Source organism: Piliocolobus tephrosceles, chromosome 13, assembly GCF_002776525.5.
Source record: "Piliocolobus tephrosceles isolate RC106 chromosome 13, ASM277652v3, whole genome shotgun sequence".
Lineage (NCBI taxonomy): Eukaryota > Metazoa > Chordata > Mammalia > Primates > Cercopithecidae > Piliocolobus > Piliocolobus tephrosceles.
Window position 1 is genome coordinate 110632423 of NC_045446.1, and position 27065 is coordinate 110659487.

At 46.1% G+C, this 27065-nt stretch overlaps 1 protein-coding gene across 1 annotated transcript in view; it reads left to right on the top strand.

Moving 5' to 3' along the window:
* The window catches only part of GRIK4 (glutamate ionotropic receptor kainate type subunit 4), a 488614-nt gene extending 462688 nt beyond the window's left edge, over positions 1–25926 (top strand). Inside the window, exons 17-20 of the mRNA XM_026449832.1 lie at positions 938–1163; positions 5681–5809; positions 20068–20186; positions 23901–25926. Coding sequence (XP_026305617.1) covers positions 938–1163; positions 5681–5809; positions 20068–20186; positions 23901–24257 — 831 coding nt within the window. The 3' untranslated portion in view covers positions 24258–25926. The remainder of the gene's footprint in view (positions 1–937; positions 1164–5680; positions 5810–20067; positions 20187–23900) is intronic.
* The last annotated feature ends 1139 nt before the right edge of the window (positions 25927–27065 follow it).

Here is a 27065-nt window from a genome sequence, read left to right on the forward strand (position 1 = left end):
GAGCAAGATTCATACACGAATGACTGAAATTTGAGAAACACCACCTTAAGACGAACTGGCTTCATTGATTCCAGACTTGATCGGTATCAGATAGGGACCTGTTGGCTTCTTTGAGTTTCCCTTGCAAGGCTCTGGAGAAAGCCCTGCCACAGCGATGTGTTTGCTGTCAGGCAAACTGATTGATCAACAAGACTGACAGCCAGACCAGATGGAATAGTGGTTTTCATGTGCCTCAAGCTCTCTTGGGAAGCAGGTTTCTCCTGGGGTTAAAAGGTGTCTAACCGACCTAATATCCAAGAAGTTCATTTTCACATGAAACAAGTCCAGTGCCTTCAGCTTTCTGTTTTCCAGGCAAGTCTCAGTGCCTACTGGCACAGAGAGCAGTGAAGTCATCATGCAAACACAGGGTTTGGATAGACCCCCAGAGTTCTCTGACTTGTTATTATTTGTAACACAGCAGCCAGCTTCGTATATGTGATTTATCAACTGGTTTAGGGTGGATAGAAAATAGTGAAACTGCTTCTTCAAAGGGTATCTCTGTATAGTCTTAAATGAACCTAAGTTCACTGCCCCAAATTGAGGGACAATGAAGGTACCCAACCAGAATTTCAGTTCTACCGGAAAATGGAGGTTGGCGGTAGAAGAGCTCTTGAGGGTAGATGAGGCAAAACCAATTACCAAATCAGGGCCCTAGTGCCCTGTTGCTTCCTCATCTTTCTATAAAAGGTATCAAAGGCACAACTCCCTCCTCTGCCATTACACAGTGACAGTGAACATCTTGTGTTGAGAGACAGAAAGGGAAAAGGTTCTTGTCTGTGATCAGCGGGTAGAGTAGAGGAAGGGCCAGCATCTTAAGGTGCACTTTGATTCCCTCTCTTTTTATACCAACGTTTCCTTCCTCTTTTCCCAATCCTGCTTCCTTTTGTTCTTTTCCCAGAATTCCCGCTACCAGACCTACCAACGCATGTGGAATTACATGTATTCCAAGCAGCCCAGCGTGTTCGTGAAGAGCACAGAGGAGGGAATCGCCAGGGTGTTGAATTCCAACTACGCCTTCCTCCTGGAATCCACCATGAACGAGTACTATCGGCAGCGAAACTGCAACCTCACTCAGATTGGGGGCCTGCTGGACACCAAGGGCTATGGGATTGGCATGCCAGTCGGTATGCGGGAGAGGAACAGCCTCTTTGGGTAGCTTTGTCCAGACAGGGTCAGGGTAGATCAAACCACCGAATGCAGCATTGAATCCAGTAACCCCTGTTGCTAGAACCAGTTTAACAGTGACTTTAGGTGGACATTCTAAAGTTTTTTTTTTTTTTTTTAAAGCAAACACATACATTTCTTTTAATCAACGACCAGTGCTCAATCCTTGATTATTAAAGAGTTAGTTGATTAGCTACTGATTGATTAACTGACTAATTTAAAGGGCTAATACTAATTATTAAAGGGCATTGATGCCTTTGGTGTGTATTTAGGCCTTTTGTTCTTCTTCTTGCTTGCTACCCCTTGGCCATTTCTCTGTTGATTGCTGTCTCTACTAGCAGTGGAAAGAAGGATGAGATGGTGAAATTCAAATCAGTTAATTTTGCTGTTTGTTAGCATCACCAGTGAAAAGTTTACTTCTAAAGGGGATGGCCATGATTAGATGAAATGGCTTTCAAATTATTTGTGGATTTCACTGATCCATCTACAGTAGGTTGGTGTGGGTCATTGAGAAGAGGCAGGAACGCTCTGGTGTTCGGCCTGCTGACTGGGTGTCACCCCATCTCATTCTATTAATAGGAGGGTAGAGATGTTTGGCTTCCAGAAAGGTATCCTAGCTGTGCTTTTTAAAAGGACATTCACACGTTGGACTTTGAGCCTTCACCTGCTAACAGAACCTCCCCAAGAAGATGAGGAGAGGACATGTTTGGCTGCTGTGGTGATTGTGAAGGGGATCTGAATGTTTCCCCAGCCCCTTCTGACATGCACCCTTCCCCCTCCACACACACACCATGGAGACCCCGTGCTGTAGAGGGTTGTTCTTGCATGAGGGTGTTCTTGTACAAGGCAACAGGGGAAGAAGTGGGAATCAAGGCCATCAGTCTCTGGGAGAAAATTGGTATATGATATGCTCATCTTTGTATTTACAGTACACATCCCTGTTGTTGATCTTTACCTTAGCTCAAAACTCTGTAAATTGCAGGATCCACTCACACCTGTGGAGTGTAAAGAGCACAGGCTTGGAGTCAGGCAGACCCCGGGATGTGTTCTAGTTACTGGCTGTGGTACCTTAGGTGCATTCTTTAGCCTCAGTTATCTAATTCATACAATTAGGTTTCTAATACCTACCATATGGGGTTGGGAGGATTAAACCTCATAATCTAGTTAGGTGCCTTACCTTAGTGTCTCACACTGAGCCTGCCTTGGGGGATATTAGTATCCTTCTCATCTCTTACATGGTTTCCTATGTTATTACATATATATATATATATATATTTGTTTATTTATTTATTTTGAGACAGAGTCTCACTCTGTCACCTAGGCTGGAGTGCAGTGGCACTATCTAGGCTCACTGCAGCCTCTGCCTCCCAGTTCAAGTGATTCTCGTACCTCAGCCTCCCGAGTAGCTGGGACCACAGGCATGCGCTACCATGGCCAGCTAATTTTTGTGTTTTTAGTAGAGATGGGGTTTCACCATGTTGGCCAGGCTGGTCTTGAACTCCTGACCTCAGGTGATCCGCCCACCTCAGCCTCCCAAAGTGCTGGGATTACAGGCATGAGCCACCACTATTTGACAAAAGCACATGACTTAAATTCTGATCAGAAACCAAGAAAATGAACATAGGTAATAATATGGTTCACCCCTCAACTCTGTAAATTATGGCACTAGGAGTTCTGTGAACTGTGAACTGGAGGCTTCACTCCGGGTACTCATAAACCTCCACACCCTCTATATGCTATTATATTTCATTGGTGTCCACTAATAATACAGATTATGGACCCCTTTGAGAGGTATACTCACTGACATTTTGTTTCAAGATGATAGTGTGAACTACAAAATGAACTTAAGGCACACTTTGATGATACTCTAGCAATTTAACAAATTTTACCTAAATTTCAAATGCTTCCAAAGTTTTCGTGGAACAAAACGATGGAGAGTTGGGGTAAGACAGACCACAACTCTAGAAATTTTCATCAGTAACCAAGGAAAAGTGGAAGGAAATGCGTTTGCTCTATATCTGACATGACACTGTTTTCACATTTTATCTCACTTCATAGCCCCCCTGCAAGATATATGTGGTTATTCCCATCCTGTAGAGGACAGAACTCAGATTCAGAGCTGAGAGATTACTTGTCCAAGGTCACAGAATAGGTAGAGAAGCTGGGTTTGAGCCTAGAATGCTTGTCTCCAGTCCTGTAATTCATTTACCAGACCATGCTGCCAATGGGTCCTATCAGCTAGAAAGGACAGGATAGGTGGGAAGGTCCACTCTGAGCTAGCCCAGCTTCCCACATGAGGCTGGAAAGAACATTACACAGTTCATTGATGAGCCAGGATTTAGGTCCAGCTGGGGGTATGCCCAGGAGATACAAGCATGTATATCATTCTTAAGTGGAATGTAAGAGCCTAACTATGGAATAAGCAATGTGGTTGGACCCAGGAAAATTAAGAGAAACAAGGAACAAGATGGAAAATTAATCAGGTGGCTTAGGAGCTAAGTAGGCAACCAACGAGTAAGCAGAATAGGTCTTTCATGTGGCCCCTGGTGTGTGAGGAGGTTGGGTTGAACATGCCTTGAAACTGCTTGAACTGCCTTGCTGGGCTAGACCGTTCTCTCTCAACCTGGAATGTTCATTAGCCTCACCACCTAACAACCTCTGTTAGACAACTCGTTCATGTGTCCATTCACTGCAGATGTGTAATAAGTACTTACTGTATTTGAAGCTCTGCTGGTGTTTGCCCAAATCACTTGCACACATTCAGTGCTGCAGGCTTGGGGTTCGGGTCCAACTATGTGTAAGATGTGTAATAAGTACTTACTCTACATGAAGCTCTGCTGGTGTCTGCCCAAATCACATGCACACATCCAGTGCTACAGGCTTGGGGTTTGGGCATCCAAGCAGAGTTGTGTCTGTAGTAGGGAAGGTTCTACCGTGGAGCTGTGGGCTGTCACGGTTGGAAGAGATCTGGGAGATGTTCTGGTTCCTTGCCTCTTAAAGTGTGGTCCATGGCCCAGCAGCATGGACATCACCTAGGGGCTTGTTGGAAATGCAGACTCTCAGGCCCCACCCCAGGCCTCCTGAATCAGATTCTGCAGTTCAGCAAAATCCCCAGGTGATTGCAATGCATGTGAAAATTTCAGAAGCACTCATCTGTTTGTTCCAAGCTTCTGCCTGATCCTTCACAGTAGCCTTTCTCCTCTGGGGCATCTGTCCACATCCAGCCTTCATAGAGTTTGGGCAAGGAAACTGGGCAGCTTAGTTGTTTTCCAGCCTCTTGGCAGCTTTTTCTTAATAATCTCAGGCCTCAGCCTGTGCTGAGACATTGAGCTTTTCCATGGTTTGATTTAAGCCTGTTTTTGCGATTAAACCTAAATTCTAGAACCAAAGCTCCTTGGCAAAATTGCATTAGAAAAATAAAGAATGGTACTGAACAGAAAAAAAGGCCTTCTTTTGAGGAGGGAAGGAGGAGTGGGAGAAACGGTGATGGACAGGCCAGTGGGTTCTCGTGCGCTCAGAAGGCAGCGCTGAGGATAGGGAACACCTGGTGACCTGATTCTCACACTCTGGTGTGGCTCGTCTCTCAATGATTGGTGACTTCTCTGGATAAACAGTTGTCAGGTGTAATGTAGTGAGAGTTACGAGTGCCTAAGAGATTGATTCACTTATTTATTTTTGAAACGGAGTCTCACATTCTGTTGCCCAGGCTGGAGTACAGTGGTGCGATCTCGGCTCACTACACCTCTGTCTCCCAGGTTCAAGCGATTCTTCTGTCTCAGCCTCCTGGGTAGCTGGGACTACAGGTGCGCACCATCACACCCAGCTGATTCTTGTATTTTAGTAGAGTTGGGGTTTCACCATATTGGCCAAGCTGGTCTTGAATTCCTGGCCTCAAGTGATCCGCCCATCTCGGCCTCCCAAAGTGCTGAGATTACAGGCATGAGCTACCATGACTGGCCATGAGAAATTAATTTAAATAAAGTAGAAATTGGACACACCTAAGAGGTTTGTGTCACAGAAACACAAACTCTGGCCTCCTGGAGGTGGATTGGATGCTTTGCAGCCAGTGTCCTGTGTGTTGGTGGCAGGTTGTTTAACCAGAATAGACCATCTTTTTTAATTTAGAAAGTGGTGGTGTCCGGCTGGGGAGCTGGATGGTACAACTGCCTGGAAAGCCTTTCCTTGACCCGTCTGGGGGTGTTTGGCCATGGGCTGGACGCGCCAGTTAGCATGGAGAGAAGGGAAGTAGAAAAACCTGAGAACCCTGCGTGAAGCCAGAACGCCCCACTCTCCCCGGGAAGCCTGATGGAGTAGAGAGCAGTGGCCCCATGGGCTCACCCCATCCGCTGCATCTGTCTGTCCCCTCTCGAGGTGAAAGCAGGCAGGGTGGCCAGGAGGTGTGCCGGGAAGGGGAGCAGAGTGACGCCTAACAGGGCATTCACAACCTGTGTCCTGGGTTCTCCTGTGACCCCCACAGGCTCGGTTTTCCGGGACGAGTTTGATCTGGCCATTCTCCAGCTGCAGGAGAACAACCGCCTGGAGATCCTGAAGCGCAAATGGTGGGAAGGAGGGAAGTGCCCCAAGGAGGAAGATCACAGAGCTAAAGGTAAGGACGTTCAGGGCCATCCTCCTTCTGCCCTAGAGGACCAAAGTAGCTTGTTTCTCATGTTCAAATTCCAGGTACACATAATGACTTCTAGGACCCATCCAGAACCGCCTTGGAAGGAACCTAGGTATAAGCTGGGCTGGCAGGGGGTCAGGTCTGTCCCAGGGTCTTGCGTATCACGGGCACCCAGTGTCCACCTGGCTTCCAAGTCCTAGAGACTGCCTCCATGATGTTTCTTGAACCCAGCTGCCTCTGACCTCTAGCACCACGGCTTCTACCCTGGCCCGTGCCGCATCATCTCACACCTGTGCAATCACAATCGCCTGGTTTTAGTTTCCCGTTCTTGCGTCTCTACAATATATTCTCCACTACTAGCTAGAGTGATCCTTTTTAAAAATGCAAATTCGATGTCAGGATTCCCCTGCTCAAACCTTCCAACGGTTTCCCATCCCACTGGGAATAAAATTCAGGGCCCTATATGATCTGTTCCCCTTCAACCTTCCTCTCTTCTCTCCGGTCCCCAAGCCTCCCATCTGGCTCTTCCACCCCAGGGCCTGTGCACCTGCTCCCTCCTCCTGGCCTCTCCTTGAAGAGCCCTTCACTCCTACCCTACACATTTCTCTCCATCACCTTAACCCCACCTTATTTCCCTTCTCAGACCTCATCACTACCTGATATTATATTTCTTATGTATTTGTTTACTTTCCACTTCCTCTACTAGAATGTAAGCTTCATAAGGGCAGGGTTGGTCATCACGGGGCTGCCCACAGGGCCGGACATGTGGATATTTTATCGAATGAATGAGCGAATGTTAAATTTGGCTAAATAGAAAGCAGTCCCTGACTGAGATGTTTGGTTAAGGAGTGTTGAGGGTGCCTGAGCACCCAGGATTTTCTGTAGGGGAACACTTACCCTGGTTTGCCCAGGATGGTATAGTCTTGTTTCTATCTGTTATAGATCAGTTAATGCCTATTAATTATTTCTAGACAGCTTTCATTCTCAAAGTGGCCTGGTTTAGACAATAAATCATATGGTCACATACCATATCTACTACTCCATCTACTGCAGCCTTGTTAAAATATGCAACAGATTTACCTGTCCATGCTCTGCCTGAGGAAGACAGCTGAGGAACAGAATGAAGGATATCATGTGCTTGTCTTTTCTGCTCAGCATGAATCATTGTCCCTGATGAGACAGTGAATGAATAACTATGTGATTCTCAGTGTCTGAACGTGGATCTCTATCTTGCAAGAAGTGGTCTCAAGAATATGGATATATGGAGCAAGTATTTTTTATAATTTAAAGGAAATGCTCCCCTCAGAGGAACTGAGTGAGGCCACACACTTCTTGGCTCTTCACTCCCCAAAGGCCAGATCTGACCATGGGGAAAGCAGTGGACATGAATGGACACAGGGCATGGGCAGACTTCATTTCAGTCCTGTCTGCACCGACTGCGAGTCTGTGAGTTTCAGCACATTAGTTAACAGCGCTGAGCCCTCATTCCTTTATCTGTAAAATGAGTTCAGTAAGTAACACACCGTAGGGCTGCTGTGAAGGGAGAGTGAAAAAGCACAGAGCTTGGTTCCTCCCCGGGCCCGGTGTATCGCAGCTGTCACTGATCTGCATCCTAGCACCGTACTCTGCTGCTCTCCGAACTTCCGGGCTGTCTGATTCCATCAGCTGCCTGCAGGGGAGTTATTTTCAAGGGTCAGCTGGACATTCCATCAATGGGGATGTGCTGAGTGACAGTGAGGTGTCCAAGCACATCACTTCACACGCCTGGGAGTAAGAAAGCTCTGCAGACTTATCAGCAAGCATCTTAAAGTGACTTCTGGAAACAAAAGTAACTTACCGGAAGCGGTCAGCAAACAATTACTGACACTTGCCAAATTACAGTTAAATGCTAGGGGGTGAAGTGCGGAGATTACCTCTGCTTGTTCAGAGTAAAAGAAAATGGGGGAGATGCAGAAAAAAGTGTCAAGACGCTTTTGTGGATTAGATAGAATGAACTAGATTTTGAAGATGCCCAGGACCTCAATAGGTCGACACTGTGGGAGGAGGGCATTGCAGGCAGATAAGCACCTTGAAGACGGATGTGGAGCAGAAGTCAGCGCAGTGGGCAGGGCTGTGTGCAGGGGCTGTGGGTGGTCCAGATGGAACAGAGAATTCGCATTTGGGGAGTTGGATTGTGTAATGGGTTTGTACTAGGGAAGGTGTGGGTAGCAAAATGCTCCTCCACTCCCTCCCTGAAAAAAAGACACATGGATTGGAAACATGTGGCTGGACCTGGAATAGCTAAAATAAAATTGGATTATTGTCAGCATATGTTAATGTTGCTCTGTGATAACAGTGAGCTAAAGGATGGCAGGAAAGAGTGCCGTCTCACCTCCATCTGCAGGGAAACAGTAGTGGTATTGTGCTCTGCAGCTTTCTAAACTGGAAATGGGGAGGTGAACCTGGGGCCCACAGCAGAATGACTTCCTGCTTATTGATCCTTCCTCTGTTTGATAAGTGAAATAGGAGAAATGTCTAGGTATCTGTCTCCCTAGAAACCCTTGATCTCCCTTTCCCCTCACCACAGTGGGTCGGGGGCCTTCTGTGACTTTGGACAGAGCACTCAACACACTATGCTGCAATCTTGGTCTCCTCTGCTCAGTTGCCGGCACCTTAGACCCAGACTCAGTCTCATTTGCTTCTGTGGTCCTAGCCTCCCCAACAGAGCCAGGCACATAGTAGTTACCCAGTGTTTGTGGGATGTGTGATGAAAACTGCCGCTAGCTGTCAGAAGCTACCAATTGTTGTGTTCTCCTGGGTCATGCTAACATGACTCATGAGACTGTGCTTGAAGTTACTTTCCCCAATAGCCCTCGCACCAGGAGCTGTCCGCTCACAGTCAGTTGTTCCTGCCTCTGAACAGCTGACCAAAGGCATGCGGTGGTGCAGAGGTGCTGGAGAAGAGAGAGGCCTGAACGAGCAATTAAGGCACAATGAGAGGTTTGAATAGTGTCCCCAAGCTGCGAATGTGCCCATCCATCCCTTCTCCCTAAGGCTGAGGGCTCTTCAAAAATCAACACTTAAGACATTTATTTTCTATCTGTTGACATTTTTCCCCCCTATAGACAATAAGCAACTCAAGGACAGGGACTGTGTCTTATTAATTTTTGTGTCCTGATGCCCAGAACATCACCTGCCATCAGTATTGGATGAAACAATGAACAATTCATTTACAATAGATAAATGAATAGGTGAGCGAGCCAGCATCTCAAAGTCGTCCTGACTTTGGAGGAGGAAAAGTCTGGAAAGCCTTATGATTGTTTCCTCGGAAACAGGAGCCCAGCACCCCAAATGTTGGCATGGAAAGCATTCATGTAGGTCTCATTGCTGCCAACAAATAGCATGGTAAACTACTGTGTACCAGGCACTGCGCGAGGCTCTGAAATTACCAAAAGGAACACAACCTGGCCTTGCCCTTAAGAGGCTTAGAAGCTAGAGAGAGGCACAGATAGTTGCTGTAATGGTTGCAGTGTGGGAGAGTTTTAATAGCAGTACAAAGAGAATGTCTGGAAGCCCAGAAGAGGAAGTGATGAATTCTGTGGAACGGTCAGGGAAGGCTTTAAGGGCACATGGCCTGGACCTGGAAGCATCCCTTAGGAATCGCTGCTTTAGGTCTGTTGTGAGGCACAGGTGTTACACTGAGAACTCGGTTTGAATAGCTAGGATGAGGTTGGACTTAAGAGAGAGTTGAAAACTGGGTAAAGGTATTTGGACTGCAACCAATCTGTCTCACGCATTTTCACAGGAGGAACCAAAAGCAGAGGAGACCAAATGGGAACTGCTGGGGATCTAGGACATTGTCTAAAGCAGCCTACTTGTTCGGAATTTCCTGAAAGTCTTCTGTTCTGTCCTAAAAATACATGTGAATGTTGCATCTTACTCTGTAATATAGGCATGTTTATTTAATGTAAGAATGTTTTTTCCCACCCAAGCCCTAAGTAAAATCAGTGTCCCAGGAAGATGCCCCAACAGCATGCCACAGCTTTGCCAGACTCCTTGGCACAGCAACAGTGCCCTGGGCTGGGTTTGGGAGAATTGGCAGTAGCCATCAAAGGTTCTGGGGTGAGATGTGGCACACGGAAAGCAGGTGTGGTGGGACGGAATTCTGAGCTCTTGCTGGCATTCATGGTCCCAGGGGATGGTTATTGCCTCGGGAGAAACCAACTCGAATTATTGGCTTTAAGTTCCAAAATAAGTTCTTAAAGCTCACAGCAGACATAATGTCCTTGGAGAGTGAGGTTTTGATTTGCTAGAGAAGTATTTTGGAATACAGAAGGTTAATTCCTAATAGAATCTGGGCAAAAAGTTGATGCTAGAAGTAGGAGTGGAAAAAAAAAATAGAAATAGAAGAACCAGGCCACCAGCTCTGCAAATCAGATAAAAGGATGCCCTGGCCAGGACAGGAGCTTCTGAGCAGGAAGTGACATGTTAAAATGTGCTTGGTCCTTGCCCTCCTGGGAGCCGGAGAGTGGCAGACAGCACTCCCAGAATTAGCTGGGTATTCCAAGAGTTCTAAAGAGATTTTTACTTGTGCAGGGGCTGTGGGTGGTACATGTGGAGCAGAGAAGAATTCGCATCTGGGGAGTTTGGCTGTGTAATGAGTTTGTACTGTGGCATGACGCATATTTCTGGAGTTTGGCAAACCCCGGAAATATGTGCCATGCCTCATGAAGTGGGGGACGTAAGAGGTGGCACATAGGGACCCACAGCAGAGGGCCCAGTGAAAGGCCTGAGTTTTCCTTAACTCCAGACAAAGATATTGGAAATCTAAGTGGACTACAGCAGAAGACCAGACACCTATCCCCACCCCAATACAATGACACAATCACAAACCTAAAATACATCCCGGAAAGAAGGGGGAATGGAGAAGACACTGGGTTTAAGCGAATTTAAACATGAAATGACTGAAAAGTCTCTATGTTTTTGCCCGTGTGGTGGAAATGGAAGTTGGAGGTGGAATAGAAATATAAAGTTATAATTGTTGCAGTTGTTGGCCTTGGAAACAGTTCTGCATCCACAATGGTTTAGATGGTTCCACAGCTTTGGAAGACTGCGCTGACAGTGGAGTTCAGGGTGGAGGGAGAGGGGAGGCAGAGAGGGAGATCAGGCTTCCAGGAAAGATGGAAAGAAGTGAACAGGAGGCCTCTCTCCACTGCACTTTGGGACCAAATGTTCCCTGGCATGAGGAAGAGAACTGAACAGATGAAAGGGAAAATAAACAGTGGACGTCATCCTGCCCAGGTCCCAAATGCATCTGAAGATTTCTGGGTGCTATCAGCCAGCCAGTGTTAACTTGTCTCTCTACGGTCATCCTTTGGAACAAGAGGGTGAGCTGTATTAGTAAGAGGCAATGTTTCAGAGTGGGGCTGTCTGGGAGATGCTATGCAAATCACTCTGAAAGCCAGGACTTCAGCTACTGTCCCAGCCATAGCTGCTAGTGCCAGTTTAATGTGGTGGCCCCATTTGTGCCATGGCTGGAGCCCAAGCAAACATTACTCAGAGAGGCTAAGAGGCTTCTTGGCCAAGCGAAACTGCATGTGACTTCTTCCAAACCAAGTAAGAAGCACTAGCCTGAAACGGGAGGTGCCATTGCTTGATCTCTCTCTCGTAAATTAACTGTCAAACTTACTATGGTGTGTAATTCATTGTCCAAGGGATTTGGAAAAACAGGACCAACGTGACCCAAACATCTCTTCCGTTAAATCTTTTTTTTTTTTTTTTTTGAGACAGATTCTCATCCTGTCACCCAGGCTGGAGTGCAGTGGTGCGATCTTGACTCCCTGCAACCTCCAGCTTCTGGGTTCAAGCAATTCTCCTGCCTCAGCCTCCTGAGGAGCTGGGATTACAGGTGCGTGCCACCACACCCAGTTAATTTTTGTATTTTTAGTAGAGACGGGATAGAATCATGTTGGCCAGGCTGGTCTCGAACTCCTGACCTCAAGTGATCTGCCCCTCCTCGGCCTCCCAAAGTGCTGGGATTGCAGGTGTGAGCCACCGCACCCGGGCTTTACGTCTTTAAGTGTTCACCAAGAATTGAGACCTAGGAACATTGTTTTTCTTGTGTCTCAGGCTGAACAGAGGGCAGTAGCTTTCACCTGCTTTCCCAAGCAGCTCCTAGGTGATCTTTGTTTTTTAGAATTTGAATCAGTTGGCTTTCACGTGTGCCTAAAGGAAGGAGAGAAATATGGAACGGGCAGAGAGGGATAGAGGTGAAAGGAACTATGAGTGGGTCTGTTTTTCGGAGACCTCTGAAACTGAGAGTGGCTGCAGTTTTAATTAGAATGTACCAGACGATAACGCCAGTGCCTAACATAATCCTTTTCTACTTTGTTATCCTATTAAAATGCGAGAAATTTCAAAGAAAAGGAACTGGTGCTTACCCCACTTGTAATCCAATATTACAGCTCACACATTACTGCCAAATTCCAGAGAAGAATCCTAACATTGTGATAATGCCACCAATCCCGAGTCTTTTTGCCAGGTCTTGCTTGCCTCTGGTAAGAGCCACAACATTACCCCTTAGCTTCCTCGCCCCCTCTGACTCTCCCTGCCCGTAGCTGGGTGACTGTCCACCTCCCTACCTCGCTAAAAAAATGAAACAGCAGATCCTGTGGAAAACTGGAGATTACAAAAAGGAACAGGCTCCATTCCAAGCTGTTTCATTTTCTTCTGCCTTTTCTTTTCAAAAAACACTTATTTATTTATTTTCTCACTTAGCTGCTATAAAAAGAAATATCGCTAGCCACTCACAGATGCCGGCATCCCAATTCAAGGAGATTGGATTACTGAAGTCTTTGCAGAACAATTGCTAGACAAAAAGGTGGTTGGTGAACTCCAAGGAAATTAAATACCTTTATCTTGAAAAACACGAGCTCACAATCGGGCTTCAAAGGGACATAAATCCACCACCAGGCTGTGAAAATCAGGGTTCCCTTTCAAGAATGGAAAAGAGGCCAGTGGCATGGACTCACAGAACCCTTGGAAAACAGGAAGTTTGCTCTCTGGCACGGTGGGAATGGAAGTGTGAGACATCTTAGCAAGAGTGGGGGTGAGTGATGGGGGTGGAAGGGGCCCCAGGGATGCTTCCCTCTCTCTTTCTTCTCATGGGGTCCAGCGTAGTTATCCTGGTTCTCTGGTTTCTCTGGAGAGAGCCGAGGCTGGAAACCTGAATGTGGGAATTTAGATAGTGTTTCCGAGAGATGCCGTGGAGGAAGCCTCTCTCTGATCAAATGAGATCTATTTTTGAGAGAGAGAAACTCCAGAGGGATTTCCAGAAACCATGATCACAACAGAGGCAAATGGTGGCCCCATGAGTCTGCAACAAAGCAGGTCAGAATTGTTAAGACTTCAGCTCACTGTTGTCTGGAAACTGGGCCAAGATTAAGCCAACAAATCATCGATTCAAACATGCGATGTCATGTTCTGAAGGACAGAAGGGGATTTTATAAGCTGAGCTGTAGCTCACACATAGACCCCCTTACCCCTGCCCTGTGTCCCTCTAGAGGTTCCCAGGAATGTGTTCAGTCATTAGGATGCCAAGTTGAGTTCTGTAATCACCCCGCTGCAGCGTGAGTGGATGCCGAGTGACCGGGAGAGGTGGTGTGGAATTGGCCAGCAGGGGGGCCTGGCTTCAGTTTAGATTTGGGCACTTCCACTTGTCAGCCGTGGAACCTTGGGCAAGTTACCTAACTCCTCTGTACCTTGGTTTCTGTGTCAGGAAAATGCAGGTAAGCGTAGTGCCCATTTCACAGGGTAACTGTAAGGATTGAGTTAAAACATTTAGCATGCTAACTTTGCTCAGAGTAAACACTCATAAAGGTCAGCTTTATATTTATACAGAGCATTAGCTTTGGAATCAAACTGATCCAGAATTCACATTAGTTATGAAAACATGGACAACTTAAGTTCTCTGAATTTCTGTTTCTTTAACTGTAAAGTGGGGACAATGGGCCTTCTCTATGGCGTTTTTAATGATAATTGAATGAGATAGCAAATGAAAAATGAGGTATTTGAGCTCATATTTTGATGGATTATAAGCACCCTCCCATAGCTCGTGTTTTGATAAATTGCAAAATTTATCAAATACCTCTCCCATCCCTCTTCGGATTTGAGTCCCTTTTGCCTACTTTTCTCCCATTATTCTTTCCAGAATCTGCTAGGTCTAGTCACCAGATGCTTTGGTGAATGCAAGACAAAATGTCAAGCTTACCATTTCAACATGATGAATCACTTTGCATTTTCTGGGAAGGTCATGTAGATCAGTTTATACCTGGACACATGAAGTTGCTGTTTACAATAATAAGTCCCTAGAGATCGGACTATTTGATATACTTACATGGCTATAGGTGAATATAGTTCTGAAATAGAAAGTGCTTGAAAGCCTTATGGGTCCAAGAATTCATGTTCTTGTCCAGTGCTCTTGATGAGCCAGTGTGGCACAGAGCTTTAGCACCTAGCATAGTGCCCAGCTCATAGAAGCTTCTCAGTCAAGATCTGTTGACCAAGGTCAAAGAGCAAATACATTGTCTCTTGCCGGGATCTCGTGGCACTAGTCAGTCCTCTCTCTGTGTGAGTGGATTCTCTGCACCTGCCTCCATGGCTTTTGTGGTCTCTGCCTTTTTTCTCAGCCTTCCCTCACTGTTTGTTCAAAAGGAGCTTTCCCTCTGTATTTTAGTTGCAGATTTCCACAGTGCTTCGTGGAGATATGTGAGGGTTTTACGCTCTAGGCACAAGTGTACCTGAATCCAAGAAGTGGTTATTAGCCAGACAGAACCAAAGGAAGAGCAAGCGGGTGGGTGGAGACTCACATCTCTTCACAGGTGCCCTCTTCCAGGGTGCCCTTCCCGTTCTTAGTTCAAGAGACAAAGAACATTATTCATTTGCATTTGTGAACTATCGTTTTGTGGGCAAAATATTTGTGGGCAGTCTGCGGGTGACACCAAAGTTAGTATTTAGCCAACCAGGAGTTTGTGGGGAGAGCGTGATTCTATTTCAGTGACTGCAGCTGATTGCTGGGGCCTAGCTGAGGCTCAGAGACTCAAGTGTCAGGAGAAAGTCCCAGTTTGTAAAGCCATCTGCCTGCATGGCTTATGCGTGGTCCCATCTGAAGAAGGGAAGGAAAGAGATGACTAGATGGCTTCCCAGTCCCCCTTGCCGGTGCTGAGGCATCTGTGAGTGCCGCGTGGGCCTTGTAGGCTGGAGGGAGTTCACATCAAGGGCCCTTTCTGATGGATGTCGATGTGCTGTGGAAGGCATTTGACTTCTAGAGAATGACTGATGACAGTGTTAAATGGAACTGCTGTGCTCTCCGAACTCTCCCTTCCCACTCCCCACTCCATCTGTTTTTCAACTCTGACTCTGCCAGCAATCTATTCTTGCTTCCTCTTTCCAATAACTTCCTCAAGGCACAAATGGTATACAAGCCTTGCTTCTGTGAGGAGGAGGCCACTCAGCCAGGAATCAGGACTCTGGAGCCAACACCCATGATTAACATGCTGGCCCTGAAATGCGAGAAGCTGGGAAAGAAAGACTATGGGGTGTTTCAATGACTCATGGTTTCTACCAGCCTCCTGTTAAACCTCAGCTCCCTCAAAAGCTTTCCCTGATCTAATAAAAATTATCCCAGTGCAGACCACATGCCTGTTGATAACTGTCCCAATACCCCCACCCAACACAGGCAGTCTGTGTTGTGAATTGCCCATGTCAATATTCAGTCCCCTTTAGCCACCACTCAGTACAGTCTGGGCCGTCTTCTTCTATGACCAGGCTGGAGCACTCAACCAGAGCTGTCACGTTTTACCATTATTTCAAACCAAATTTAATTAGAAAGGAATACATATGGGTCCAGAGCTTTTGGTAATGCAGCCCTCTACATCTGGAATTCTTTATCCTCTCTCTTTCTGCTCATTCTTTCCACAAACATTTACTGAGCTCCTATAATGGGCCAGGTACCATGACTGTGAGGTTATAGAGTTGAGCAAGGCATGGTTCTTCCCCTCAAAGAACTCGCAGTGTACTGGGAAATCCAGATATATAAACTAGTGTATTATTTTATGCATAATAGTGATAAACAAGGTATTATTAGTAAAACACAAAAGTAGTATCACTAAAAGTCAGGTAAGAGTAAAGAAGACAGCCTGGAGGAAGTGACCTCTGAGCTAAGTCTTAAAGGAAAGGTTGAGTTTAGCCAGGTGTGTGTCTCGGGAGTAGGGGTAGGTTCCAGGCAGAGGAATTAACAGGAGCAAAGGTATGGAAGGTAGGAGCAACGATGCTGTGTGCTGGGAACTATAAACAATTCTGTGTTATGTGAGAATGTGTCACAGTTAGATTTTGCATTTCGGAAAGATCAGTGAGGCAACTATGTAGTGTGCAGAGTTGAGGAGGAAATGGCTACAGGGAGGGAAATAGTTTTAAAGGCTACTGCAATAGTCCAAGCAAGAGATGGTGGGGGCCTGAACTAGGGAAGTGGCAGGAGGAATAGAGAGAAGGGTAAGAAATTGAAAAATATTCAGGAGGCAAAATCAGCAGGATTTGGTAATAGCCAAGACATGGAGGAAGGGCAGGAGACCAAAGGCAGGAAAATGAGAAGAAAATGTGCCCCAGGCCAATTAAAGGAGATTGAGGAGATCGGAAGAGAGTGATAAGCAGTGGCTTTATAAAATGCCAAGATGGGGGTGTGACTGACGATGTCAAATGCTAACAAAGGTCATGCAAGATTAGGACTAGAAAATTTCCATTAGGCTAGAAACAAAATGTTCATTGGTGACCATAACAAGGGTGGTTTTAGTGGTGCAAGACAAAATTGCATGAGATGAAGATTGAATAGCAAGAACAAAAGAGTATTCAAAACAGAATTATTTTCTCCTTTAGATATCATAGACAGAGTTACTTGGAGCTTAAAAGCTTTTTGAGTGTCCAAATTATGTTTGAGGTCTGAAAAAAATTACTGCTTTCAGAATGCAAAAAGGAAACTGCAAGATTAAATGAAGACATGTTTAATTAAATATCTCCAAAATGTAACATTGTTTCAACTTCATTAATCTTTAAATTTAATATTCGTAAAAACTGCATTACATGTAGAAAGAATTTATTGGTTATATTTTTAATTTTGCAACATTCTTTTGTATGTATGTGCAATGATTGCTGAGAAATCACAGCCAATTTTAAGTTAACTGTATCTTGCCACTCAATAATATCAGAAGCAAAAATTTTTAAATGCATTTAACATAAGATGTGGGTGCATTTTGTTCTACTTGCTTTTGTGTGAGATGGGTCCTCCAAATATAAGTGATTTTAAGGGCTTTTAGAAGGTCTTAAAATAGTTCTGATGTAGACAACTCTCAAAATCCTTGGCCATGGAAGGAGAGAGAAGAAGTGTTGGATTAGACAGAGCTGAAGAGAGTAAGGAGGATTTCTTTGTCTTTAAGGAGGGAGAGACATGAGTATGTGAATGTACTGAGGAAAGGGGCAGTGGAGAGAAGATTGGAGGAGGACCAGGGAGGTGACTGATAGGGAGGCAGGGGGCACAGCTGGAATGCAGGTAGCAGAAGAAGACCTAAAGGGGAAAGAAAACCACCTCTACAGAAACAAGAGGAATGTGAGACCCTCTGCAAAGGGGCCCTTGTCCTATTTTCTTTTGTTTTTGGTTTTTGTTTTTGAGATGGAGTCTCACTCTGTTGCCCAGGCTGGAGTGCCAGGGCACGATCTCGGATCAAGTGGCAGCCTCTACCTCCTGGGTTCAAGTGATTCTCCTATCTCAGCCTTCCAAGTAGCTGGGATTACACGCCTGGCTAATTTTTGCATTTTTAGTGGAGACGGGGTTTCACCATGTTGGCTAGGCTGGTCTCGAACTCCTGACCTCAAGGGATCCTCCTGTCTTGGCCTCCCAAAGTGCTAGGATTACAACTGTAAGGCTAGGATTACAGTTCTGAGCCACTGCACCCAGCCCCTTGTCCTGTTTTCTATCTCAAGCACAACTATTGCCAAGTGATGGGGGTATCTTGTAGAATCTCAGCAGTCACTTGGGGACTCCAGTTACCTGAGCAGATGGTTGTCCTTCATGTCACCATTGTCATTTCCCCATTCACAAGGGATGTCTACCCAGCCTCCCTCCACAGGGGCTGGCCAGAGAAGGTAATTCATCCGTGTCGCACAGATACACATCCTAATACTCCAGTTCTCACCACCCCTAAATCTGTGGGCTGAAGTATCTGCCTACAAACCCCAGCCAGCTCCTTGGTACATTCCCTCTCAAGTGTCCCTTTTTCATCCCCTCCTTCTTGTGGCTCTTGATGATCCCAGAGTGAAAACCTTCTACCCAAATGGCCCAGGTTAGAGGGACAGGTGTTAACACAAGATGTGGGTGTATTTTCTTCTACTTGCTTTTATGTGAGATGGGGCCTCCAAATATAGGTGTTTTAAGGCCTTTTTGCCCATTTAAGCACCTTCCTCTTGGAAGGTAGAATTGAGTTTTTAAATAATCCCCTATTTTTTATTATTCAAAATAGAGAATTCCCGCATTCACACAGGTACTCAAGAGTTGACTGTGGACCTGCAGATCAGAGTGTATAATTCATTTGGTGCGTTCATCATGTGAGTCCTCAGCGTCATTCTAAGCAGATTTTCAGTTGTAGGCAGGGACGGCTACTGCACTGTTATTTTAAAACCAAAAATCAGACATCCACTTAGGACTTTGTGAAAGGAAACCCTGGGCATCCCGAAATGGCCAGATAGGGCTATTTTTCCAGTTTTCCAAGGTGCAAAAGGTAGCGTCGATTTCTGCTCTGGCTCTGTGACTCCTTTCATAGTGCCGTGCGAAGTTGACTGCCCCTGACACTGACGAGGCTCCGTGTTCTGTGAGGACACTACTGACTGCACACTCAGATGTGCGAGCATTCCTGAAGAACAGGGGACACAACAGACCCTCCTGGATGAAAGACGCCTTATGATTTCTGATTGTGGCCCCAGATGAATCAGGGTGTTTTGTGTTTGGGTTTCTCTAATGCCAAAAAAAGCATTTAATTACATAGCTGAACTCAGTGTTTGACACAGTGGAAATGAAACAGCCACATCATATCCTATAAGTATGTATTGACTATCTACTGTGTGCCAGGTATCGTGCTTTGCAATGAGGACATGACCAGAAACGATGTCTGACTCCCAGGAACTTACAAACTTGCACAATGCTTCTAAAATTACCAATTTGTAAACTATTTTTAGGAATGGCTAGAAAAGAATCACCTATGAAAATACAGATTCCTGGGCCCCATGTCCGGAGATACTGATCGAGTAGGGTAAGGACCAGGAATCAATATTTTTAGCAAGCTTTCTAGGCAGTTCTGATGGCAACTGGTTTGTGAAGCACTCATTTGGTGGGATAAAAAGTTTTACTTTCCAGGCCGGGCGCAGTGGCTCACACCTGTAATCCCAGCACTTTGGGGGCTGAGGCAGGCGGATCACCTGAGGTCAGGAGTTCGAGATCAGCCTGGGCAACACGGTGAAACCTCGTCTCTACTAAAAATACAAAATTAGTCAGTCCTGGTGGCGCATGCCTGTAATCCCAGCTACTCGGGAGGCTAGGGCAGGAGAATCGCTTGAACCTGGGAGGCGGAGGATGCGGTGAGCCAAGATTGCGCCATTGCACTCCAGGCTGGGCAACAAGAGTAAATCTCCGTCTCACCAAAAAAAAAAGTTTTACTTTCCAAATAAGTATTTTAGTAACATGTTGACAAAGATAGGTAAATAGAATTTGTTCTATCCATGGTTTGGTCAAAACAGTTGCTTTTATATCACATAAATACAATATTAGGAAGATTGAGTAAAACTTTTATGAAACTGTTAGAACTGGCAGGTATTTTGGCGTCATGTCTCTCTCTATAAGCTGTCAGAGTTTGCCTGAGCCCTTTTCTTAAAAGGTCCCCACCACCCAGCCCCAGACACCCTTTGGTAGGCTTCTTGGCAGTGTCCTTGATTGATGGCAAGATCTCTCTCTTCCATTTTATTTCAACTATGCTGCATTTTTTTCCAGATAAATAATTAAATATCTTCAAGGACTGGGTATCTACATGTCAGGTAGACTCATGGGTGTCTACTTGAGCATCTACAATACTCAAGTTCTTGTTTAAATGATTTTAGCATTTTTGATACAGTGATTGTGTCTTTCTGATCTTTTACAATATTTTTTATTTGTTATCACTTTCTTACAGGCCTGGGAATGGAGAATATTGGTGGAATCTTTGTGGTTCTTATTTGTGGCTTAATCGTGGCCATTTTCATGGCTATGTTGGAGTTTTTATGGACTCTCAGACACTCAGAAACAACTGAGGTAAACTTTCAAAGGGGTATGATCCGTAGTGTTGGCAGATGGGGTGAAGTTCATCGACTCATGCACATATGAAGTCATTTCTGACGCTTCCCACAGGAAGTGCAGCGAAGAGAATCCCAGTGCCCAGCGGAGGGGATTTGGATCAATGCTTCATTACTTAGTAATTATGCAGCTACAGAAGGGGCACTTAACATCTCCGGGCTTCAGTTTTCTTTGAAACAGTCCAGCCAATACGCATGTGAAAAAGCTTTTATGAACAACAAAGCCTTCTAGAACTATCATTTAAGATGTAGTTGAGAAAAATAGGTGAAAGTACCAGGTTACTATAGAAAAGACAACCTCAGTCCTTCCATTTTGAGTATGTTTTTGCCTTGCAGGGAAAGATCCTTAGAGATATCCCGACTCATGTGAATCCAAGAATTGTATCTCCCTTCTCGGAGATTTTGAATAAGTTCAATTCCCCAGCTGTGGCTTAGAGCAGGGTTAATATAAACTCTTCCCAGCTTCAACAGTTTGAGAAGAGGGAAGAAGACTTTATCCTGCTCTTCTTCCAACCCACCCCAGGGAAAATACATAAATCCTTACGTGTGAATTGCATTATTAGACTTTTTTTTTAAAGTTACATTAGCCTCTATCTCAGTCTCCCAACTCTGAATCTTCCTAAAACCTTTCCTAATTGGCACTGGGGAAATATCTCACAGCAGGACAAACAGCGCCCCTGGAAGTCTATGGAGTCTGGCCTCACATGGAGCCTTAACACAACACTGCCTGCCAGTCCTGGTCCTCTGTGCTCAGCCCCTTTGCTGTCTCCTTGTAGGACTTCCATGCTGTTGCCCACTCCTCAAGCTCCTCTGCTTCTGCATGCATAGAGCTTCATTTTACTTCCCATCTTCCAAGAAATCAGGAGTGGCCAGCCCTGAATTAAAACCCCCACTAAACATCTCCCCACAGCTCAGCCACCCTGCAGCTGCAGCAGATAGCCCAGTCCTTGTGCTGTCTCTTCCTTGATCCTGTGTTTCCTCAGCTACTCCAGCATTATCCTCTTTCTCCCCCGTATTTTTTTCTGCCTGCTCTTTCTCCAATCCACAATTACCGTATTTCAAAATAATAGGAAGATTACTATTGCTTGCTCTATCCCTCTCCTCTTCCAAACCAAGGGGATCCAGCTGAGAGACTCTCAGTCTATCTCCTCACCCCCGATTTGGTCCGAAACCCAGGGCAGCCTGGCTTCTCCCTACCCCTGCACTGAAAGGCCAGTGCTTAAAGGTCTGACCCCTCCCAGTGGACCAAACCAAAGAGAATCTATTGGGCCTTATTGGACTTCGGTGTGTCCCTTGATGATGGGGATACTTTTTTTTCAGAATCCCTCTTCCCTTGCCTTGCATGGCACCCAGCTTCTTGGTTCCCCTCGTGTTGCTGTCTCCAGCTTTACTGGCTTTCTCCTTTTGCCCACCCCTTAAAAGGTGGTGGTCTTACTTATTCCCTAAGACCTAGTTTAAGTGTTCCCTTCCTTGTGAATCCTTCCTCATTTCTCCTGCTGTGTCTCAGCAATTGGTCATCCTCCTCCTTCTTGACACTGCTGTAACCTAGGCATGAACCACTTACACACCACGTTGCAATTATTTTGGTATCAGCCCCCAACTAGAGGTTGAGCTGCCTGCAGTAAACACTGTGTCTTTTATCCCTGTGCTTGACACACAGTAGACAGTCAATAAATCTACATTATTATATTATTGTCACATGTAATAGATTAGGCAGGTGGTACTATTTTTATTGTAGTTATTATTAGAAGCACAGAGAGGTTAAGTGACTTGCCAAGAGTCTCTGCTATTTAGTTAACAATTGTGGGGGTGTGATGGGGTCCTATAATCCAAGTCGGGAAAACTAATGTAGGCCATATTCCATTAAGTGACATCACCTCTCTATAGCCGCTTCACATTTTGTTATTCTCCCCAAAGCTCGCCCATGGTCTGGAAGTACACTGACAAACTCAGCAAGTAGTTAGAGCACTCCGAATAGCTAAAATAAAGAGTCAATGCTGTGTTAGCGATTTGGTTATGGTAGAACAACTGTCCCATTTATAGAATTGGAAGAAAGAACATGAAAGAACTGAGGACTTCTCCCATATGGTCTAGGAAAGTGTCCTTTCAACTTAGAGCACTCAGCAGAGCATGTGCGGGCTTGGAGTTGACAGGTATTGGTCCAAATTCAGAGTCAGCTATTAGTCCATTTTTGGCAATATGCATAATTTCTCTGAGCCTCCATTTCCACATTTGTGAAATGGATATAATAATAATAGTAATAGTAGTAATACAGGCCCATCGGCCGGGCACAGTGTCTCACGCCTGTAATCCAGCACTTTGGGAGGCCAAGGCGGGTGAGTCACGAGGTCAGCAGTTCAAGACCAGCCTGGCCAACATAGTGAAACCCAGTCTTTACTAAGAAATACAAAAATTAGCTGGGTGTGGTGGCGCGTGCCTGTAATCCCAGCTACTGGAGAGGCTGAGGCAGGAGAATCACTTGAACCCAGGAGGCGGAGGTTGCAGTGAGCTGAGATTGCACCACTGCACTCCAGCCTAGGCGACAGAGCAAGATTCTGTCTAAACAAACAAACAAACAACAACAACAACAACAAAATACAGGCCCATCTGTATTCTCTCTTTTTTTTTTAAGATAGAGTCTCACTGTTGCCCAGGCTGGAGTGGAGTGCAGTGCAGTGGCACCATCTCAGCTCACTGCAACCTCCGCCTCCCGGCTTTATGTGATTTTCCCCACTCAGCCTCCCGAGTAGCTGGGATTACAGGCACACACCACCACACCCAGCTAATTTTTGTGGTTTTAGTAGAGACAGGGTTTCACCGTGTTGGTCAGGCTGGTCTCGAACTCCTGACCTCAAGTGATCCGCCTACCTCGGCCTTCCAAAGTGCTGGGATTACAGGTGTGAGCCACTGTGCCCAGCCCTCTCCTGTATTCTTCATCCATAGTTCTGAAACCTAAAAAGCTGGGAGAGTTCCAAGTTCCTTGTAAGTTTGATGCAAATGCACTCAGTGGTGACTTCGCTTGACTGATGTTTGTGGCCTTTATCACACTCACACGGTGTGAGTGTACATACATATTGCTACAGGAATATTAGTGGGTTTGCATTCAAGTCTGCCCCAGACCCACTGGGTGTGATACATACTATACTGTTTGCGCATTGTATTACCTTCCTCTTGTTTTTGTTATCATGAGGATACATCCATCTCCAGCTATAACCGGTTGGCTAAAAGAAACAGGAATCTTCAGCCTAAGGAACAGAATGTTCATAGAGACACGGTAGCCTTTTCAGATACTTGAGAGACTTACATGTGGTGGAGGAATTATTTATTTAGTAGGCTTCAAGGTCCAAATTTAGCTGGGATCAATGAATGAAAATTTCAGGGACAGAAATTGTTAGCTGGGTAAAAGGAAGCAGTATTTAATGGAAATGTGCAAAAAAAAAGGGAGATCATTGTCTTTGAAGGTGTTCATCAAAGATTGGAGACCAGCTGGTGGGGCTCTTGAATATTATGGTATGGAGGGTGTTTGGACATTAAATGGGAGTGGAGTGAGGAGATGGACTGAAAGGCCTTTATTATCTTCATACCTAAGATGACACGATTCTGTGACCGAACTAGCAGGGGACCCGCGGTGGCTGGTTGAGAGGCTGGGCCCTGACCTCGCTCTCTCCTCCAGGTGTCCGTCTGCCAGGAGATGGTGACCGAGCTGCGCAGTATCATCCTGTGTCAGGACAGTATCCACCCCCGCCGGCGGCGCGCCGGAGTCCCGCCGCCCCGGCCCCCCGTACCCGAGGAGCGCCGGCCCCGGGGCACGGCGACGCTCAGCAACGGGAAGCTGTGCGGGGCAGGGGAGCCCGACCAGCTGGCGCAGAGACTGGCGCAGGAGGCCGCCCTGGTGGCCCGCGGCTGCACGCACATCCGCGTCTGCCCCGAGTGCCGCCGCTTCCAGGGCCTGCGGGCGCGGCCGTCGCCCGCCCGCAGCGAGGAGAGCCTGGAGTGGGAGAAGACCACCAACAGCAGCGAGCCCGAGTAGTCCCGGCGGCCACAGGACGCGCGGAGGCCTGGCGGGCGGGGCAGGAGGGGCGGGGCGGGCGCTGCTGTCAGCCGCGAGCCGGGACTTGTACAGCGTCGACACCTCTCCGGATTTCGGAGCCAGTCACTTTTCCAAAAGATCAAGGAGCCTAACGCCCCAGCCAGAGACCGCGCCCGGTCAGGCAGCGGGGTCCAGCCGGAGACGTTGCACCCAAGTGGCAAAGGTCGGCCCTCCCTCCTGGGCACAAAGACACATCTTCTCCCAGCGGGCCTTTCCCTCTCGCCAAAATAACAACGTATAGGGTGGGGGGTCCCTACCCAGACCAGTCCAATGAATTGGTGGAATCATCAGCTGAATTCCCCCTAGTCAGAGGCCAATGTACCCTCCGTCTAGTTCTTACAGAAAAAAAAAATTAAACAGGGAAGTTTTTCTTTTCTGGATTTGTATATTTTTGTTAATGTTCTTTTCCCTTTCCTCCTTTTCTTCTTTGTCATCTTCTCAGTTCTGTTAATTTGTTTTGTGTTTTTTGGAGGGGGAGGCTGGGTTAGGGAATGGAAGCCTAAATAATCCCCATTTCTTCTTCTTCCTGAATTTTGGGATATTGCGTTACCAGTGCATCCGATTTCAGGTGCTTAACTCTCCTTTCTGTATGGTGATTGGGGGCCTGCAGGAGCACAGGAGAAGGGGTCTCGGGAAGAGTCAGATGGAGAGTCTCAAAAGCATTGAAGTAAAGTTTTAGATGCCAAAAAGCAATTAACTCATCGTATACTCAGAGAGACCTTGAAACGCCTGGGATGTCAAGGGTTAATCTGTCTTTTCTTTCCCTTTCTCTTTCTGACTTTCACTATTACTGTGTTTGATTTGATCTTTTTGTGAATGTAGTCTCTGAAGACAGACAGGGGAGGAGAACAGAATGCACAAAGTATCCTAGGACTTCGTTTAAGGAGCGGAAAGAGTAGACAGAATTTTCCCATACCATGGCCTTGGCTTCCCGTGGAACATGCTGTTCACAGAGGACGAAGGACCGGGCCACCCCGTTGGTATGGTGCATACTTTGTCAACTGCATCTCTTTTCAACCAAACTCAGTGAGTGGCTGCCTATGAAGCCAGACCCCCAAGACTATCATGGATTGGGTAGTTTCTTGCTACTTAGATGTGAGACCTGGGTGCAAGTGTACATGTGTGTATGTGTGCGCGTGTGTGCGTGTGTGTATTTATTCAATAGAAAGACCTTAAGTAATCAAGAATTTGCTAGGTTCCTGGGAGAGAGGTGGAGTCTCCTAGTCAATACACAGTCCTGGGAACCAGGAACTCCTGAGTCCTAACCTCAGCTTGAGCAGTAGCCCCCCACCTTGTATGACTTTAGGTAAAGCATTTAACTTCTGTTCCATCCACCAAATAGGAGTTACTGATGCTGTCCAGGTTACCAGGTGACTGCTAGTGACTGCTCTCCATGTGAGAAGTTTGCAGAGTCCAGAGCACACATGTGATGGGAGGGGTGAGGCTTTCTGCAGCTGCTTGACCTTTGCTTGACTTCACCAATTAGGAGTTTCACGCAGAGAGTTCTCATTTGCTGATGGAAAACAAATTCTATGCAATTTCCGATTGTAAACTTAGCAAATTCAGAGAGAGAGAAACAAACAGCCACTACCATCGCCTCCACCTCCACCACCTCTGCCACCACCTTGAATGGAATTGTCCTCACTTTTGTTGCTGTTGCAAATGTACTAAAATAAAGACATCTTTGGAAGATGACGAGCTTAATTCATGTTTTTGCCATTTGGGTTGGTCGGCATCCTCTTTATGCCAGGACAATTAGTTAGGGCTGCCGTCCTGGGGGCCAAATGGTACCCTGATTATTCCTGTGAGGGATACTCATTTTGTCCTCACCTGACCTCACTCATGAATTTGAATCCTTTATCTTTTTTCTCTTTAACCATCAAATGGCAACAGGCTGTGCAAGACACTTGGGTCTATTTTTAAACCTTGCCTTGATCCTCGTGGAGAAACATGGATTTGGTGGGAAGGGCACCCGAAGGCCAGCTAACAATAGACCCCAATGGTGCCACTCTGCTCCAACCTGCAGCTCCATCTCATGCTTCTGACAATGTGGTTCCTACTGTCAGATCACATTTGGGGCGGGAAGGGTGGTTTTTTAAACAAACTCGTTTTTATGAGCAGGCTATCTTGATCAATAGCAAACTTTTTTTAATGGATTAGTGAAATAAATGTCCCTATGCATCATGTATAGTCTGTTTCTTTCTCCGTGTGGAATCAAGATAAGACTGCCAGCACTAGATGGTTTCTGTTAGCTGCTGAGACAAGGGCCGCACCTCGCTCAAGCTGGTGGGTGAATTTGCAACCAGCTAGTACTCTTCCTTGGTTTGTCTCCACTTTTTATCTGTTGGTTGTTGGCTTTCTTTTCCATTCTGTATTTTCTATCTGACTCTGTATACTGTATAAAGCAGTTTTTTCTTGTCTGTTTATCTTTCTTCAACTGGAATATTTACAATAAAACAGAAACAAACCCTGAAATGTTAGTGATGGATGAAAGCTGTTTGGGTTTAGAAAGTATGGTTTAGTGTGTCTAATATCCAGGTACTAGACTTGAAAAGCAAATAAAATCATAAACGCACTCTGTGTCTTCCCCTCCACCTGCCCTCTCTCTCTCTCCCACTCTCCACCTTCCTCTCTACTCCCCCACCCGCTTTGGCTCTTTGTTCAGATCCCAGAAAAGTCTAGGTGGCTTCTTTCAATTTTTAGTCCTAGGAGCCAGAGCCAATCCACCCCCCATCCCCAAAAACGGGT